At 46.0% G+C, this 14,141-nt stretch overlaps 1 protein-coding gene across 4 annotated transcripts in view; it reads right to left on the reverse strand.

The window, feature by feature from the left end:
* Positions 1-14,141, reverse strand: part of IGSF9B (immunoglobulin superfamily member 9B) — a 1,286,301-nt gene that overhangs the window by 861,429 nt on the left and 410,731 nt on the right. For all 4 annotated transcript variants that reach the window (XM_085647232.1, XM_085647230.1, XM_085647233.1 and 1 more), the window contains exon 6: positions 3,484-3,625. In XM_085647232.1, coding sequence (XP_085503358.1) covers positions 3,484-3,625 — 142 coding nt within the window. The remainder of the gene's footprint in view (positions 1-3,483; positions 3,626-14,141) is intronic.

Raw genomic sequence — 14,141 nt, forward strand, 5'->3', positions numbered from 1 at the left:
TTCTTGTGTTTTAACCAGGAGCCTAAAGTATTCCTAGAAGCACAGAGTAATATGGATGAACACTCGCAGTAAGCAGTATGGATGGATATGAGTGGGCCTAGTGCTAAATCTTTCGCTGTAGGGTCCACCAAGATGACAGTTGCTCAGTCCCACAAATATCTAATAGTGGGAGTAGCTCTTTTGATAAGCCCCATCTCACTTTGGTGTTCCTCCATAGTGGGAGTGGAGGGTAAAGTCCTGATTTTGTTCCCCATCTCAATGCAGGCATTTCCTTTCTAGTATAGATTTAAGGGGAAAAGAAGGTACAGTTCCACTTTACCACCCACATCACAGTGGGCATCATCCGAGCACCCACTCACTATTGTAAGCGCTTAATTTAGTACCTATGCACATGGAGAATTCTGACGGTCCCATTTCTTAGGTTAATAAACTGTGGTTATTCTAGTTCTTGCACCTAAAGGTCATTGGGTATATTTCTAAAGTCCATGCCATCAACAGCATTTTATCCTATTTCCTGCACATAAAGGAAGTTGAGGTGCCCGAACTTTAGCTCATGTCACTGATGGTATTTCAAGTCTGACCGCCTGACCGCTGTTGAGGGTCCAGTCCATGAGCACATTGGTTACTTCTATGCTGGTTTCTATACAAAAAGGAAGTTGAGGGTACAGTTCCCCTGCTCATCCTAAACTTCTTTTCACCCTGGTTCCTTCCCAGGGAGGGAGCTAAGAATGCAGTTCCCTTGGTCACACAGTATTTCACTGTGAGTTACTCCTGGTTTCTCCAGCAAGAGAGAGTTCACTAATTTAACTTCATGCCAGTTTTTCCCCCTCATGAGTGGTTCCGATTGGAGTTTCTTGATAGGAGAACTACTTATCCTCAGAACATCTCTCCAAGAATTCTCTTCCAGGCTGCAGGTGAAGAAAACCAGCAGTTAGCCTATGTTTGAGTGACTCCTTCATGAGTGCCCTTCAATGAAGAGATCTGGAAGGGCAAATCCTACAAATTGATTTATTTGGTCTATGCCTTCTGACACAGCAAGCGGACGGCAGACCAAGCAATACCATCAATGCTCTCCAAACTGCCTCCCTTACAGGTGCCAGGGGTCAAGAAGCACAATAGATGCAGGAAGGTTTATTCAGGATTAAACCGATGACCCCAGTGCGTTAAAGGGAGTGGATGTCCCTTCTGCATGGGGCAACGTGTGTACATAGTGATGCCGATTAGAAGGCAATAAGGTAGCACCTGCAACTCCTGATTTGATTTTTGCCACAACTGACAGTAACTAACCCAAGAGAGGGGCTATGAAGCCAGCAGTAGAAATAGAAAGCAAAGCTACAAAGGCCATTTTAATTTCTGTACTTTTCACTCCTTTCTCTCCTCTTAGAACCTCTGCTGTCAATAAGGAAGGTATTACATGGTTAGGGGTGAGGTAAAGTGTGAGATCGGTGATGCTCTTGGGATCCAAGGGAGCAATATGTAACTGAATCTGAAACATTTATGCCTGTCCAAAGATGAGAAGAGTGGGTACGTTCCTGCAGACATGGAAGTAGGAGGAGTCGGTATCCAAGTCAGATGTGGAAGGTGTTTTATGACTGGTGCTAGCCAAAATATTTTTCTTTTTTTTAAAACAGTTTATATTTTCCTCAATAGACAGTTCAACATAGTCATATTGGTACAAGTCATACCCACATTTATAAATAGTATGTCACTTTGAGATTACAATTAGGTATTTCCTTCAACATAACCAACGATGCGACATTTCCAGGTATAAGACTTTGTTTAATTATCAGATGATGACATTGAGGTTGAATACATCCCATCTATACCTGAACGTTGGAGGACATTAGGTCTACTTGTTGGACCACATATATTTCATATATATTATAAAAGGCACCCAAATTGTTTCAGATATAGTTATGCCGTGTAGAAGTGGAGTCAGTTTTTCACTAACGTAAACTGATCAGGTTTTTACCCACCAGACGGTGGTGTGAGCTTCTGTTTCAAAACTGAGCCAAAGGCAAATTAAGCTGCTAACAGTGAGTGTGACAGCTGCTTGCCAGATGTGTGGTGAGACAATACACCAAGACCTTTTGATTTTACTGACATTATATACATATTATATTTACCGAAAGCAGCCTCTGGCAATTATTTACTCACATTTTTCTTTTGCCTACTACAACATGGAGCATTGAGACAGTCCACTTCAGTCATTTGCTAACGTCACTCTGAGTGACAGCAATCTGCTCTTTCACAACGAGCACATCTGCACACAAAGCAGTTCCCTTCAGTGCCAGTAACTGTTATGGCAATGTGAGCTTCTGGAAACTAAATTATATTTTTCTTTCTAGATTGTTTTATATTGGCCAGGTCCCTGCAGCGTCCAAAACAAAGTTTTAAAAAGACCATGATAAAACAAAACAAGCACTGACAAATTTGAAGGGCTGGCAACCAGTAGCAGACCACTTGGCTTTGCTAACTGTTGTTTAAATAGGGGGGGCGTGGCGTTAGAGGGCGTATAGCCATTTCAAAGAATGAGCACACAATGCCTAGGTTGTCACCACAAGGGAACTCAACGTTGCTCCTGAAAATCAACCACAATGGCCTTGCTGACAGGCAATGGGCGATGGCAGAATGTCACTTGGCTCAAGGAGGCAACAATTCTTGTATTTGCCGGAATAGAACCGGAGTTCTGCTTTCAAGGCTGGCCGAAATATATTAGCTGATGTATTAGGACGGAGAGGTAATAGGACCCCTTAACCATCTGCCTATTTAATGTTTAATCTTGCCAGAGCAAACGCAAACAAAATAATAATTGTATACTTCTGTCAAATGTCATCCCTATTTGTAACATCAAGGACTCTTGTTCAGTGGCTGAGCCCATCTCGACATAACATATGTGTCGGATAAGATAGTTTTGATAAAAAAGCATGCCACAAAGTGTGTCTGAGGGCTAATTTATAAAATGATCCATATTTATGCATACGGTTGACATTACAAAATTGTTTGCTTTTATCTCGCTCTAACATTCGTGTTAAGTACGCCCACGTCAACACAGCTTTGAACGATAAAACTACTCACTATGACATAGATGGTACACACTAATGCGAAGCCATACTGATGGTACTATATACACTACACACATGCCAATAGTATAAAATAAGATTAATATGTCTCGGCAACATTTACACTTAATCAATTTTGTTCGAAATTTGTGTTTTCTATCTTCTACCGGGCGAGCCCAGTCCTACAATACAAAGAGTACATTAAATAGTCCGAATGAAAACATTATTACAGTCTCACCCCCGAATTTAACATGTTTACAAACATATGTGGGCCTTGGACGAACATGAGGTGAAGTATAAGACAGTACGCATGCGTGAGTGGGAGAAGAACTCCAGGTCAGGGAAGACAGAGGGCCAAGTCCCTGCAGGCAAGCAGGTAAGGGCTCATGCACAGATTGTGAACAAACACAGCTATTCTTACTTCTTGAAGAAGACGTTTTCCTCCTCCCAGTACCAGGTGTAAGTCAGGTTGCCCGGATACGCCTCCGCCTGGCAGGTGAGCAGTGCATCCTGGGATATGTTTACAGTGATGTTCTCGGGAGGGGAAATGATGAAGGGTGGTCCTAGGGGAAAGCAGGGAACAAACAATTACCTCAGCATCCAAAGGGAGGCCATGATGTCACCGACACAAGTAGGCACGGCAGCACGCAATTCTGTGAACTGCTGACGAGGCTGTCTCTGGAGATGCGCACCTCAGTTTCGCGCACGCTTCACTGCACACTGGCCAAACTGGCATCGAAACTGGCCTCTGAACTGCAGGAAGACCTTTGACCGGAGAATCGAGGGTTGGTATGGGTCACAATCAAGTCATTATTACTGTCCGGGTCCCCGAGGTTATATAGAGGTTTCTGCAAGTACGGAGTGTAAGGCCCAGCGGTTACACTCAGACATATGTAAGCAGCGAATACATACATGCCTTCCTAGAGTCCATGACTTTGCAATCAGAGTCTGGGGCCCATGGGTTAAACCTGGGCACCTGAAAGCATGGCCTTTCGGACCCCCTGGCATTTGCGAGCACGCAGTCCACACACAGCCTTTGTGTTATAGGCAAACGTCTGTAAGCATTATTAAATACCCTGCGCCCCCACACTGAGCCAGCAAGCAGTTCAAGACCCCCTTGTTATACCAGGGTTACTACAGGCCAGGAGTTCCGGTTTCTTATGTTATCTCCAGGCTTCTGTCAGAGAGTCCGTGGCTCTCATACTACCTCCGGGCAGCCCGCAGGCCCCACTGGTTATCAGTAGGCCTCCACTAGCAGAGTGCACAGTCCCTAGGCTGCTACCACGGACCTTAAGAAGAAAACCGTGGCTTAAAATTACTGGGCCTCTGGAAGCATGGTGGAAGCCTAGAGTCCCGGGCACTCTGGAAGCATAGGGTCCATATCCCCAGGGTTCAAGCCCTCTACCAGACTGTGCACAGCACCTAGGTAACCGTTAGGCCTTTACAGCAGAGAGTACACAGGCTCCAGAGGGATCTCCAGCCTTTGACAAAGATCACAAGGCACCTCGGTTATTATCAGACTTTTAGCAAGTCAAGTACAAGGATCTAGGTAACCACTACTGTACTGCCCTAGGACCCTCGCATCACCACCACAATTTGTTTTTCTGACCACTACGTCGAGTCCACCCAGGCGAGAGTCAATTATGGACTGCTTCAAACATTCTCAATGTGTGCAACACGCATTCCACTCTCTTGTGATGCAACCATGGTCAAAGGGATTCCATAAAGAAATAGACAGGCCTTAAACCACAGAGGGGCAAGGTCCCAACCCATTAACAGGCACGTCAACAGGGAAACTGGGCCATGGTCCGATGGTAAGTACCATGGACCAAAAATGGACAATTACCATGAACACAACAGGGAGAACACAACCTCTAGTTCATTATCTCATCGTTCATCTTCTCCACTACAATCCCTACCTGCGAGATTTCATCTCCGTCCTGCAGAACCTGTTCCCTAGCTGACGTCCAAAAAATCCCTCCCAATATGGGTGCCACTGTTGCATCGCGACCACCACGGTAATAAGGGCTGAAGTTAAGCTGGGCGGATGGTGTACTGGTGGCCCACGTGGTTAAGCCTAATTACAAATTACATGGAGATGTGAAGTGCTCTTAGTCGGTCCTGGTGCAGGTGGTCTAGACTACATATTTATTACAGAGGTCCCACGTGACCCAGGGACCACACCACATACACCTGCGGAGCAGGTAACACCAGACAAACACCCCGCAGTTACATTTTGGGGTCAACCACGATACACACCAGTTACGTCACTGGTGCTATAGTACATTCCTCCTTTATTTTGAAACAAATGCAAACATAACTTATACATACTAACATTAGGGCAGTCTGGGTGCGTGAGCACCTGTTATGACACAGAAGCCAGTACGGCAACAGTTCAGAGTTATACAAATTCTAGAAAACTTAAAGTTGCCTGGAGCTTCAGTCCATGTCATCACACCACATAATCTTGCAGCCGGTAGAATGGCACAGGGTTACTACGTTAACCATGCCTGGCGCAAGTGTCTCAACTCACCAGTCTGTCGGGGGCAAAAGCCTAACTCCATCTGCAGAGGTGGCAAATCAGCTGCCCACTGCTTCGCTTTCACTCACAGGCTCAGGAGAGCTCGCAAACAGACCCTCCCCTACAGTGGCTTCCTCTAGATCACCCAAATCTGAGTCAGTCTCTTCAACCCTTTGGTTGGGAAGAGTTGACAAATGAAACCGTTTGAACTGGGAAATGCTCTACGACAACTCTTATTCCCCATGGTGAGCGGTCACTATGGTGCCATGAATGTGAGTGATGGTCCAAGGATGGCGTTCAAAGGGAAGCCTGAATTTGCTGCCGGTAAATCGATCTTTCACCAACATTAGATCTACTTTAAGGCGAGATCTTTTAACTATGCAGCACCGGCTGGCATGAGCATTGGAGATCCAACGTGTGCTCAGGACTTACTGATCATCAATGGGGCTTGGAGTCCACTCTGAGTAGTGAGGGCTCAAGTCTTGCACTACCCGCCTCATTAGCAGGTGCCCAGGAGCTTGCCCCGTGGTGGAGTTGGGTGTCTGACGGTACTCGGGGAGGAAAGAGTAGATGGCCCACTCATGAGGCTGTTGATTGGCATGCGCACTCCCGATGACTTAGTTCTGAGTCCTCATGAAGCGTTCTCCCTCCCGCTTGCGTCCAACAAGGAATGACTTTCTTGTGTCTAATGTTCAGTGACTGGAGATACGCCGTTACGTCCTGTCCATTAAACGTGGGCCATTGTTCGCTCTAAGCTCCCTGAGCAGACCATGGGTGGTTAGAGTCTTTTCCAGTTTAGGCAGTTCTTCATGGGCCCCTTGGGAGGCAATGATTTCTACTTCGGGGTACATAGAGTAATTGTCAATGATTACCATTGCCTATCTCCCATCCGGAAGACTTCCGCAATCTAGGCTGGCACAGACCCATGGCTATTGGGGATCTTTCTCTGTTATCATAGAGACAGAAGGAGTGGGCCCACTGGAAGCCTAGCACCACAGACAGGATCTTACCATGGTCTCAACTTGCTCATCCATGAGCGGGCAGCATAATTTTGTGCGCAGCTGATTCTTGGTTTTGACTATTCCCTCGTGTCTGGCGTGGGCAAGTTGCACCACCCGATTAGTGAATCTGGTGGGCTTGACAAGATGATGTCCATGCAACAGACAGCCATCGGGATCCGCAACCAGTTCATGACGGACATGTTATAGACTTTCAAGGATGCGTTGGGACTTTGGGAACACTGGGCCCAATTAACTTTGAGCAGATGCCACTGGCCATTTCAAACAGCTTCCAGCATCCTCCGCAGACACTCGTCTTTGGCATATCTTCTCATATTCTTCTGTCTCATTGGCTTCTTCCTCTTCTTGGGGGGGTGGCAGCTCGGGGATGTCTCAACAGGTAATCTGCAGGATTGGTCGTGCCAGGGCAGAATTTTACCTGGAAATTGTAGTCCTGTAGTTAAAGCATCCACTTTTCAATTTCAAAGCTGCCGCTCAGAATAGTGAAATGAGTGGTTTGTGGTGTATGGTGACCACAAACGGTTGGCCATAGACCTACAGGCGGAAATGGCAATATCCCCAGTGTATACCTATTGCTTCCTTTACAATTTGCGAGTACCGTTGTTCGGTTTCAGTTAGGGATCGGCTCGCAAACGCTACTGGGGTCCACTCCCCACCTCGTGCCGCTGCATCAACACGGCTTCTAGTTCCTTCGGACCAGCGTCTACCGCGATGGTGGTTTCTCTCCGAGGAGCAGAATACATTAATGTGGTGTCGGTCGACAAGGGATCTTTTGTGTCCTGCAAGGCCCATTCCTGTTCCTCTCCCCAGTTCTATGGGGTCGCCGACTTGGTAAGCTCCCAGAGAGGTTGCATCAGAGTGGCCAAATTCTTTATAAATGGGCCACAATAATTAACTATCCCCAGAAAGCTGCAGACTTCCGACACGGTGGAGGTCGGAGCTGCCTCATTTATGTCTCATACTTTTTTGGGGTCAGGCGCTACGCCCTTGGCTGAGAACATGTTTCCAAAAAAGTTTAGTCATTGCTTGAGGAACTCACATTTGCTTTGATGGAGAATGAGTCCTGAATTATGTATCCGCTGGAGGATGCTCCGCAACCGGGAGTTGTGTTCTGATATGGATTTAGCATACACCAAAATGTCCTCACTGCCATTTACCACCCCAGGCAGGCCTACCAGGAGCTCTTGTATAATGTTCTGAAACACCTCGGTAGCACTTAGAATACCAAAGTTCAGCTTTTGATAGCGCCGCAGGCCCATGTGAGTGGAGAAGGTTGTGCTGCACCTTGACTCCTCTGCCAAGGTGAGTTGGTGGTATCCAGATCAGACGTCTACCTTTGATAACCAACTTGCTCCACTTGACTCCCCTATTAGGTCGTCAATGGTAGGGGTGAGCTAATGTTCTTGTTTTACTGCCACATTGGGGAGTCTCATATATACACGTATGCATACCTAACCTAGTTGCTTCAGCTTCCGGGTAACTACAATGGGGGACACCCACAGGGTGGGCCTGGATACTTTCCCTAGGATGCCCGCTGCTTCTACCTTCTCCAGCTCCTCCACCTGAGGCCTCAGGTGGAATGTGATTCTCCTGTGCCGGAGGGCTACTGGCTGTACTGATTGATCGGTGTAACTTTATCTCTTTTGCTTTTAAGCACACACTGCCTTCAAACACCTCGAGTAATTCTGCCAAGATGTGTGAGACTCCCTCCTGGTGGACTCCAAAGGCGAACATGACTATTTAGAGTGCTTCCGCTGTGAGGCATCCAAGCAGTATGCCATGTCTTTCCTCTGTGATATAAATCAGTGAGTCGATGGATGCTGTCTATGAGTGATGGACCTTTGATGAGTAGAGGCTTGTTCTGTTCATATCCGAACACTTTGATCGCAGTGCTCTGGAGGGGAGGAGTGGGTTGTAGCATCTGGTAGGCTCCTGCAGATAGTAGATTGATGGACGCCCCTGTGTCCACTGTGGCTAGTATGGGGTGTACTCCTACCTGTATCTGACATTGTGGCATGTGACGCTGCGATTGCGAGGCAGTGCCTACCATGACAACAGAGTGGGCAGTGTGTTCAGTGTCTTCATCGTCGTCCATATTGCTGTCATGTTCTTGTGGTTTGGGCAGCGTGTTGACAGAGGCACTGGGCGCCTTCCCTTTCCTTCAGCAGCAGACTTTTGCGAAATTATGAAATTTCTCGTACACTGTGCACTTCTTGTTTTTCGCAGGGCAGTAAGCCGGGGGATGCATGGGACCTCCGCAGTACACACAGGGTCCTGTTGGCATTCCTCCTTTCTTGGGTTTCCCAGAGGTATGTTGGTCTTATGGCGTTGACACGTTCTGTCTTTATTGCCTTTTGTAGGGCAGCTTTCATACAGGAAGCGCAGGCTTTGGATAATTCCTTGGTCCTGCTCATGATTAAAATGTCCGCTAATGATTTGCCTGATTCTTGTAGGATGTGTTTAGATTATTTGACACATGTTTCTTCTCCCTCACTGGTGAACCCACATATGCTTGCTAATTCCTTTAGCCTGGTGTAAAACATATCGATTGAATTCTCTGCATGTTGCCCGACGGAAGATAAACCTTTCAGAGTCCTGGTTGGCCATTGGTCCGAAATATGCGTTGAGTGCTGTAATGAAGGCCGCATGCGTTTTCGCTGTCGCTTAGGTGACTGTTTTGGAGATTCTACGTTTAGTTTTGCCCCCTAGATGTAGTATTGTGGCTCTTTTCTTTTCATCCTCAGTGGCTTTGAGTATAGCTCCACTCTCTCCACTGGGGCACTTGTGCCAAGGGGGCTCCCTCTATTACGAACAGCTCAATGAGGGGAATATTTACCATGGTAATTATTGAAACGTGTGGTGCCCTGAGAATTACGTTAGTGGCCACGGGGCAACCTGGGAACCCCGTCCTTCTTCAGGGACTAATTGCAACTGAGTGGTCGTTGCTGCCGAAATTTCCTTGAGGCTCAATAGCCTGGGCGTCGAAGGGTCTTGGAAGGCCTCTTCTTACAGCCAGGTTATGACTCATGGACCACACCACATACACCAGCGGAGCAGGTAAAATCAGGTAAACACCCCCGCTGTTACATTTTAGGGTCAACCATACTGCGCCACAGTTACATCCCTGGTGTGACATTACAGCCACTACCCATCAGGCAGCATAAAAGGGAGGAACCATTACATCACATCCTGTTCTTTTCTTTCTGCTCCTTGAACACCCTAGCTGAGGTCAGGTAACTGATTATTTATCATGTATCACAGAGTTATATGTTTTTACTTGTAGTGCATGCTTTAGCAGCACTTATAGAATTTGCTAGTTAGTAGCGCCTTGCACCAGCAGGCATGACCAAGATCCAGCCTATTTACGAGGTCTCGGCCCGACCGTGACTGCCATAGCAATTTTGCGGTCTGGTGGGGATAGGCTGTTCTTAGTCCTCTGTTTCAGAGGTAGAGGTTTTCCAATGTGTGATGAGCGCGTTTTGGTTTTATGATCTTTTTTTTGGGCTCAATTCTGTTTGTATTTGCCCAATTCAAGAGGCGCATTCACAGAAAATTCCGCGCGATTTCATGCTGCTATGAAACCAGCTGAACTACAGGAAGTTTTTGGTCGGTTTCATTGCACTGAACACGCCTAATTCTTCTGGTGTTTTTCAGTATGGAAGAGGTGACAGAAGAGACTTCAGGGCCCTCACCTGCCCCTCCTTTGATGGCTTCTATTCAGCTAACGATAGAGCAAGCAGGAGAAGCTGACTTTAGGGCTAGAGAAGGTACTCCCCCTGCCAAAATGTCTCATATTCAGGAATCTGTGGATCCTTATCAGGATGGTGATGGAGATGAGGAGCAGAAAAAGGGCAGGTTTACTCAGGGATCCGAACTCTCTGAATTATTGTAACATTTAAGGGAAAAAATTGGTCCTCCGATGCAGGACCCTGCAATTGGAGGGGAAGACTTTTTGTCACAGTATTTGTGCCCTGAACCGGAGTCCCTGCCAGTGCATACTGCTATAAGGCGTGTCTTGAGTCATGAATGGAGAGATGTAGACAGATCATCTTTTCTTTGGTTCATAGCCAAACGCTACCCAGTGGATACATTTACAGAGGAATTTTCAGTGGTTGTTAATGTTGATAACCTCATGGCAGGTCTGTCTTCTCAGGGCAATATAGTGGCAGAGGATGCATTTCCACCAGATCCAGTAGATAATAAGATGAGGGGGGTCTATCAAACAGTCGTATGCTGCCTCTAATTTTTCACACAAGGTTAATTTGCATGCCATCTATACGGTCCAGTCTCTCCTCAAGGACTTTCATCAATTGGCTACAGATTACAGATACAGGTACAGATTGTTCAGCTCTTCTATGCATGATGGGACAACAAGTCAATTTTCTTTCTGACGTATCATTTCATATTCTCTGTGCTTCTGCATACGCAGCTGGAGCTGATGCATCAGCTTGTCATCACCTGTGGATGCGCATTTGAAAACTGATTCATCTCAGAAAACCATTTTGATGAAAATGTCATTTCATGGGTGCTCTCTTTTTGGTCAGCAATTGGAGGACATGATAAAAAAAGACTGCTGGAAACAAAACATTGGTGGCTCTAGCTTAATCTAATCTAAGGGCAGGATATTTAGTTGAATTTTCCTGTCGCTTCAGGGAAAGGAGGGTCTCAGCCCTTTCAAGTTAGGGAGTTGAGGCTGGGGAACCACAGATCCTGGTCCCAGAATCCTGGAAGCTCCCCAGTTACTTTCAATTCCTCAAAGGCAGGACAATCATAGCCAGAGGTCAGTAGGGGGTCATCTGTTTTTCTTCAAGGATATCTGGGCTCGGACTGCGTCAGACCAATGGACGATCAATTTGATATCAGAAGGTTATCACCTGGAATTCACAAATCTACTTCCACACCATTTTAAGCCAACTTCTCTTCTCAGAGATTTGAGACAAAGTCAGGCACTCTTGGAAGGAGTCCAAGCCCTGTTAGAAAATAAGGCAATTTGTCCAGTACCACTTCAGGAGCACGGCAAGGGTTATTACTCAATTCTGTTTGTGGTATAAAAACCGTCAGGCGATTTTCAACCAATATTGGATCAAGGACTCAAGTTTCTCAAGCATCATTTCTTCAAAATGACAACACTGCAAAGTATTTTTCCATTATTGAGACAGGGAGAATTCTTGCCATCGCTGGATTTGGAAGACTCTTACCTCCATCTGCTCATTTTTCCAGCTCACTCGAGGTTTCTTTGGTTTGCAGTGGATCATCAACATTTGCGGATCCGGGTCCTTCCATTTAGATTCACGTTGGCTCCAAGGGTATTTACAAAGATCTTGGCTCCTTAGGTGCTTATTTTACACTCTCAAGGTTTCCTGGTACATTCATTTCTTGATGACTGGTTAATCACTTCCACTTCCCTCTCTAAAGCGGAAAACTATGTCACCGAAGTGTGAAGTCTTCAGGATTACCGGTTTCTAATCAATGTCTAGAAGTTCAATCTTCAGCCAGCTCTACAACTCCAGTTCATTGGAGCCCTCTTCCACATGGATGGGGGGGAAGAGTTTTTTCTCCAGAACTAATTAAAACAACAGGTATCTCATCTGTGTGACTTGTTACAGCGACCTCTGGCCTCAGTAAGGCTGCGGTTGTGGAGTCAGGGGGAGATGGCTTCAACTCTAGCCATAGTTCCCTGGAGCATCATGTATTGCTCCAGGGAACTATGGCTCCATGGAACTCTCTATCCCAAGATTACAAAGCCTTAGTTCCAATCACATCTCAGATTTCATTGGATCTCCAGTGGCGGCTCAAACCAGAATCTCTGGCCAGGGGTCATCAGTTGAGTCAGTCCTCCCAAATGACAATAACAACAGATGCCAGAAATTTGGGGTGGAGGGCTGTATTGGGGTCCTGTACAGCGCAGAGCAGGTGGTCACGTCAGGAGGCTTGATCCTCATCCAACTGGAGGTAGTTGGCTGCGTTTAAAGCAGCGCTATTAGCTTTTCTTCCCCAGATCAGGCACCATTCAGTATTCATTCCATCAGACAATCAAGTGGTGGTGGCATTACTCACCAACCTGGGGGGAGGGGGGGGGGGGTTCTTTCCCTCTATCACCTTTCCAATGAGATTTGTGTATGAGCATAATCCAATCGCTAGTCTCTGAGAGCATTTATCTTCTGGGGAGGGAGAAAGGGCCTGCAGACCAGCCCCTCAGGAAGATTCCCTCCTTAGTCGCACTTTGTCTTTCACACACAGTATTTAATCCGATTTGTGACAGGTTCGGCCATCCATGGTTAGACCCGTTTTCAACCAAGGACAATGCTTTCATGCCTCAATTCAGTTGGGAGAGGGGTTTTCTACTTCTTCTGGTGACTGCGTATTATTTGCTGTGTCAGACTCATAATTTAAATGTTCATCTTTAATTGATTTTAGCATTTATGTGGTGTACTTTGTGGTATTTCTATAATCAATCCCATTCTGCTTGGGTATTTACTCATAGGTGAGGACTATAGTGAGGAAGGTGGGCAAGGAGGGTTGATCATATAAAGATGTGGAATTCTCTTAATATGCTTGCACATGTACAGGATGTGATGTAATAGGTCCTCCTTTTTCTGCTGCCTGATTGGTAGTGGCAGCCATATTGGGAGGATTTTTTGGGATGTCACTTAGGGAACCGGTTCTTCAGGATGGAGATGAAATCTCGCAGATAAGGACTGTATCAGGGAATACTTGGATGCGGCATAATGAAGATTATCAGTAAGTAACCGTGCCATTATTACAGACCACAACAGGCAGCCCAAGGACCCTAGGGCTTGACCACAAACTTCAAAAAGAAGAGCATCCTGAACATCCCATTACTAAAGATCTCTTGCAAGTCAATAACAAAAAGGGAATTCAAGGCCCTTCAGCACCTACCCACTTACCACAACACTTACTACACGGACACTGATCTAGTAACATAGACTTAATCACAAAAGTATTACAGCATTCCTATGCCTTTATCAAGTACCTTTAAGAAACCAGGGTCTAGGGCGCTTAGTCCAATTCTGCAGCCTCAAAACATAGCTTTCTGGAAGCCAATTCCCCAACTGCCTCCCCTTCAACCCTCAGTCCTTCTTTCATTGCATGTTAAGCTTACAACAGAACCATCTCTCTGTGCTCTGGACATCAGTCAGAGAGGGATGTGGGTGAAAAGATTGGAGAGATGAATAACAGTACTAAAAACATGCTTTTATATAGGGCTTTATATCACACTTCTTAAAACTTTGTAAAGAGCAAATGTTATTACTCAATTTATTAATACTCCGTTTATCGATTTTGAAGGGTGCATGATTCGCTTTGGCATTACCATAGTTCAAACGTGTTTCTGGTGGGCAGCTACACGTGTTAGTAGCAAGTATATAACTAATTAGTAGGAAGTATACAACTCACTGAGTCATATTGCTGGCTTATGTTTAGGTAAACTGAGTTCAGGGTGAGAGACATGAAAGCAGTAAGAACAAGTATTGGCAAAGACAATAGGCAGCACCTTTGAGACTAGCGGTTTTGTCAATG

Source organism: Triturus cristatus, chromosome 3_2 (assembly GCF_964204655.1).
Source record: "Triturus cristatus chromosome 3_2, aTriCri1.1, whole genome shotgun sequence".
NCBI classification, from domain to species: domain Eukaryota; kingdom Metazoa; phylum Chordata; class Amphibia; order Caudata; family Salamandridae; genus Triturus; species Triturus cristatus.